A 5,589-nucleotide genomic window follows, 5' to 3' on the forward strand; every position below is an offset into this window, starting at 1 on the left:
CACACACACACAAATCTCCACTTCCAGAGGCCAGAGGAAGCAGGGTACAGGCAGAGTGGCCTTTTGCCAAAGCAGAACCAGGAGACTCAGTGGCCAAGGGGTGAGTGTGCTGGCTGGGCTGGTCCATGCAGACCTCTGCTGGCCTCTCCGCTTCTCTCACGTGTCTCTCAGCTCTGCAGCAGAAAAGTCCTCACTCAGGCCCTCTCGCCCCACCTCGCTGGCCCCCACCACCACCGTGCTCTCCAAACTCACCTGTCAAGGTTTGGTCCTGGTCACTGCTCTCGCCAAGCTCATCTGTCAGGGTTTGGTCCTGGTCGCCTGGGTCACGGCCACAGTCCAGCCCACCGGCTGGGGAAGTCCTCTGTTTGTGCCCATGCCAGGCTGCAGCCCAGAGGGCGCTGGCTACTAGAAGCTTGCTGAGAAAGACGCAGGCCAGGAGGAAAAGGGTGGAGGTGGGTGGGAAGAGGCTCTCCTCCGAAAGGTTCCTTGGAGAAATAAAGGGGCCACGTGGGAGGTGGTGCAGAGGCCCACAGGCTGGAATCTGCCCTTGGAGAAGAAACAGGGAGACCCCAGGAGCTCCAGGGGCTCAGGACACCTCCCCACTCAACACCATCCTTGCATGAGGCTTTGTGGGGCTTGGGGCAACCTGGAGCCGGGAGACCTGAGTTCTAGGCACGGACCTGCTCGCCAAGTGCTTTTAAACAACCACCTCCCTCGGCAAGCAGTTTTCTGCCTCCACGATGGTATGGTGTAGAGTATGTGTGTGTGTGTGTGTGTGTGTGTGTGTGCGCGCGCGCGCGCGCGCCCACGTGTGCACACATGCCCACACGTGTGTTTCATGGTTCTACTAACAATGTTGAAACACCAGTACACTTTCAAAAACCAGTCAGTCCAAACCGATTCTGGTCCCATCAGGGGAGCAGAGATCTGGGGGTCCTAGTTTTGTTCTGGCCTTTAGTACTAGGTTTGGGGTGGGTATTTGTTTTGTTTGTGGGGTTTTTGTTTGTTTGTTTGTTGGGTTTCTTTTTGCTTTTTAGAGCTTTACCTGTGGCATATGGAAGTTCCCCGGCTAGGGGTCGAATTGGAGCTGTAGCTGTCAGCCTGCACCACAGCCACAGCAATGCCAGATCTGAGCCACGTCTGCAACCTACACCACAGCTCACAACAATCCTGGATCTTCAACCCCCTGAATGAGGTCAGGGATCCAACTCGCATCCTCTTGGATACTAGTCGGGTTCATAATCTGCTGAGCCACAAGGGAAACTCCAGTACTAGTACTTTAGTACTAAAATACTAAGACTTTCATTGTTGCTGAATTGTGGGGGTGCCTGAGCACTGCTGGAGGATGGGTGAGGGGAGGCTGACTGTCCAGGAGCCTTGGAGCAGCTGGTATTTTACAAACCATTAGGGAAGTTTTGCAATATTCTAAAAACTGGTGCAGTCATGCCAACACACACTGGCGTTGTAGGGGTGTCTTTACAAGAACCTGTGCCGACCCTTTCATGTTCTAATTACCCTGGAATTTGTGCTTCTGAGACCCAGCCTCCACCCAATGCCTGGGCTCTGCAGCTTGAAGGTCTGACCAGGGATCTCAGGAAAGACTCATCACCGTACCTGGAGATGCTGTGCTCCATCTGGACATCCTGGAAGCTCTTGGACTGGGATTCAAGGGGGTCTGTGGGAGACAGAGCTTGTGACTCTCTAGCCCCTTCATTGATGCCACAGTAGGTGGGGTGAGGCTTGTTAACCTCTCTGAGCTTCAGTTTCCTCATCTGTAAAGTGGGGCACTTAGGAACACCTTTTTTTTTTTTTTTTTTTTTTTTTTTTTTTTGTCTTTTTAGGGCTGCACTTGCAGCATATGGATGTTCCCAGGCTAGGGGTCAAATTGGAGCTGCAGCTGCCGGCCTACACCACAGCCACAGCCAATGCCAGATCCGAGCCACGTCTGCAATCTATGACACAGCTCACAGCAATGCTGGATCCTTAACCCATTGAGCAAGGCCAGGGATTGAACCCGCAACCTCATGGATACTAGTTGGGTTTGTTAACCTCTGAGCCACAACAGAAACTCCAGGAACACCTTCGTAATAATAGTGCTGCCGTAATCATTGCAAGCGACCCAAATAGGTCCAACCTCCCACCAGAGCTCAGAAACCGCAACTCCCACCCTCCCATCATAGCAGGTCTTTTTGAAGATCAAACGAAACAATTGGTGTTTTTGACAATCCAGTTTGAACTGTCAAGCTGTCTACACCACCTACGGATTATTATTATTCTTATTCTTGATCATTATTATATTATTTTCCTGCTATCATCTTGGGAGTGGGCTGAGCCTTAGACCCTGATAGGACTGAAAATCTGCGTCTCCTCCGCCCCTCTCCCCCGCCACTTAGGAAAGTGATGGAGGTGGAGTTTGGGATCTAAGGCATCAGTCTCCTACCCTCCCCACCTTAGACAAATGTGACCTTCGATCTTCACTTTCATGATAAAGGGCCGCATTGGGGGGAGGATTTGGACAAGGGCAGAGTCAGAAAAGGGATGGTAACCCCAGATTTGTCCTCCTTTGGGACACAATCGTGTTCTGGAGACACCAACAGAAGGCTTTCCCGGAGGGCCTCCCTGCGTAAGCTCAGGGATGGGAAGGGCCGCATCTCTGCTCTGTCTCCCCAAGTCAAGCCTGAGATGAGGATCCAGGCAATTAAGCAGCAGGGGGCTGGGGCGAGGGCTGCCACTGACCTCAAGCACTTTTAACTCTATCATGTCATTTGTGGCTCACGGGAGCGAGCCCTGTGGAGTCAGCGGCACCGACACCACCACCTCCAATTCAAGATGGGGAGATGGAGGCCCAGAGAGGAGAAGCAAGCTGCCCAGGGTCACAGCAGGCATCCTCCCTAAGGTTGTTTCTCCCCAGACCAGGTCAGTGATTAATCTATGCTGGTAGGTCCTTGGGTATTTGGGTGGGAGAATCAACGGAATTCCTCCTGTTCCTTAAGGACCTCCTCGTGCTCGCATCCTAACCTGATGACAAACCGATTAAGCTGTCTGGGGGAAGCAGGACTACTGCTAGGTCCTACCGCACCCTGTGCATATTAGAGAACTGTGCCCTTCCAGCAGGTCAGGGAGTCCTCCACCAGAGAGCATAGCTGGATTGTGACACCCCCCTCCTTGTGCAGTGAGCAACCTGCACCACCATCCACAGTGGCCCTGAGTCGGGGAGCGGGGGACAAGATCCACACTATGGGATTTCCCGAGGTTCCCCAAAGCCCTGAGGCTGGTCCTGTGCACAGACCCCAAAGGCATGAGCCCTGGCCCAAGGGCAGGCCAGGGTGCAGTCAGCTGCCCACTCACCAGCCAGCACCTCCACCAGGACCTTCTTGAGGGTGTCGGCCTCGCTACCGTGGAGGCTCTGGCACTGGTAGAGGCCAGCGTCGTGGGCTTGAAGATTGCGCAGCGTAATGGTGAGTGTGCCGCCCAGGGCATCGTCCGTGATGGCCGTGCTCCCGTTGCGCCGCTTCAGGAAGGACAGCAGCCAGGTGGGGTGGGTGCTGACCACGTGCTGGCACAGGCCCTCTTCGCTCAGCTGGCGGCACCAGGCTTTGCGTCTCCCCCAGTGCTTCAAGGAGTTGTAGGAGCAGGAGACCCGCAGGGACTGGCCGGCCGTGCCCTGGAACACCGAGGTGTTGTGTGCCCGGGACAGCTCTGGGGACGAGACACCCATTCACTTACCAAGTGGTCACTGAACAAAAGAGACAGACCTCCTCCCCTGAAAGTACGCAGGTTCCCACACACGTTGTGAGGAGGCGGCACAGCCCAGGGGTGTATTTATAGGAAACTGGAAACCAGGAAACTCCAGTCCTGGGTCTGGCTTTATAACCATTAGACTTGCTGGACATCCTTAGAGAAATGACTGACCTTCTCTGGGCCTATTTGTAGAGGTATTTGGTCTTGTTTTGTTTTCTTTTTCTTTTTAGGGTTGCACCCACGGCATGTGGAAGTTCCCAGGCTAGGAGTCGAATCACAGCTGTAGCCACTGGCCTACACCACAGCCATAGAAACACCAGATCCGAACCACATCTGCGACCTATGCCACGACTTGCAGCAATGCCCAATTCTTTAACCCACTGAGCAAGGCCAGGGATCTAACTCTCATGATCACAAATACTAGTTGGGTCCTTAACCCGCTGAGCCACACAGGAACTTCCAGAGACATTTGGTCCTGAAGTTCGGCCATTCCAGTCTGTACTCTTCTCCCTGTCACACGGGATCAAGCCCTCTCCCCCTCCACCTCAAGGGAGCATGGCCAGTGGTCCTCTCCAGGCTGGGGCTGGTCCCATGGGGGGAGGATGGGGTGCTGGGCCCCCCTCCCCACCCCCGCCATGCTTGCTTACTCGGCAGCTGCCCACGCTGGTACCAGCCCTGCATTCCCCTCTTTCTGACTTTTAGCTTCCAGCTTCCCTATTTCTGTGGCTTTGTTCCCCTTTCAAGGGGATGCGTCTCAGAGCTATTTTGGAGGGAGACATGAGGCTGCTATTTTCGGGACCCTCCTTGGGGAGGGGGACATGGGCTGAGAGGACCAGTCTATTGCCAGGGCAGGGGCTCTAAGAATCACCCAGAACCCTCTGCCTCAACCTCCCCTCTGTGGGTCCTCCCTTCACCCCATCTTCAACCACGTGCTGACAGAAACGCCTAAGATTGGAATGAGGAGCTGGCGGCCTGCCTTTTGCAACCAGAGGGACCTGGTGAGCAGTGCCCCCTCCATCACCCTGCCCATCCCTCTGCCTCTGGGCAGGCCAATGCGCTCCTCTCCCCCCACTCCAGCTCCACTGAGAAGCTCCAGCTCCATCACCGTCATCAGACGGTCTCTCCTCCCACAAGGTGTGCCTATTGCTCTGGGGATGCAAGAGGCACCCTTCCCCCAACGAGGAAAGGCCATCATGTGCAAGAATCTTGGGTACCAGTCCCCTCAGCTCAATCACAGAATTTCCAGTCCCTTCACCTCCCATCTAGGGCTGCGGACAAGAGGACAGAGCATGGGAGGAACACCCCAAAGATGCAGATTCCCAGGTCCAGGTTCTTTGCACCCCCGCCCCCTGCTGCTCCTTCGGGGATAATGCTTAAGCGATTCATTATTATAGGGGGTCTTACCAGTGTCTCCCCCAAGCTACTCACCAGGGCTTGAGATGCCACCATGAGAACCCCTTCCCTTCCCTGGTGTCCAGACCACCAGCCTCCGGTACCCTGTGTGCACGAAGAGTCTGTGCACAAGGAGTCTGACAGCAGGTTCTGAGACTGCGGAGGGAGGCAGGCAGGGGGCACCGAACACCCAAGGACTTCACCCTCTTCGGAGCTTTTGCTCAGTGCTCCCCACCCACGCAGTCGCCATGGAGTGGAGGAAGGGGAGGGAAAGATGGCAGCAGAGGGAGGGAGTCCTACCTGCAACCCAGAGCAGGAGGAGCAGCCCCAGAGTCTCCATGGCCTCCTTCCTTTGCGGAGGACAGAGTCGGGGCGCCTTGTGCAAGATCTCGTCTTTCCCTTGAACTGCAGAAAGGAGAGCGTCGAGCCTGTCAGGCGCTGCCCACAGGAACTGAC

General features: G+C 55.3%; 1 protein-coding gene across 1 annotated transcript; it reads right to left on the reverse strand.

Annotated features, from left to right (window-relative positions):
* On the reverse strand, positions 1-5,589 carry TREM2 (triggering receptor expressed on myeloid cells 2). The gene is given in 5 exon segments (NM_001256777.1): positions 1-173; positions 253-485; positions 1,615-1,675; positions 3,349-3,699; positions 5,434-5,589. Coding segments are annotated over 5 exon segments (702 nt in total). The 5' UTR covers positions 5,474-5,589; the 3' UTR covers positions 1-156.

Source organism: Sus scrofa, chromosome 7 (genome assembly GCF_000003025.6).
Source record: "Sus scrofa isolate TJ Tabasco breed Duroc chromosome 7, Sscrofa11.1, whole genome shotgun sequence".
Lineage (NCBI taxonomy): Eukaryota > Metazoa > Chordata > Mammalia > Artiodactyla > Suidae > Sus > Sus scrofa.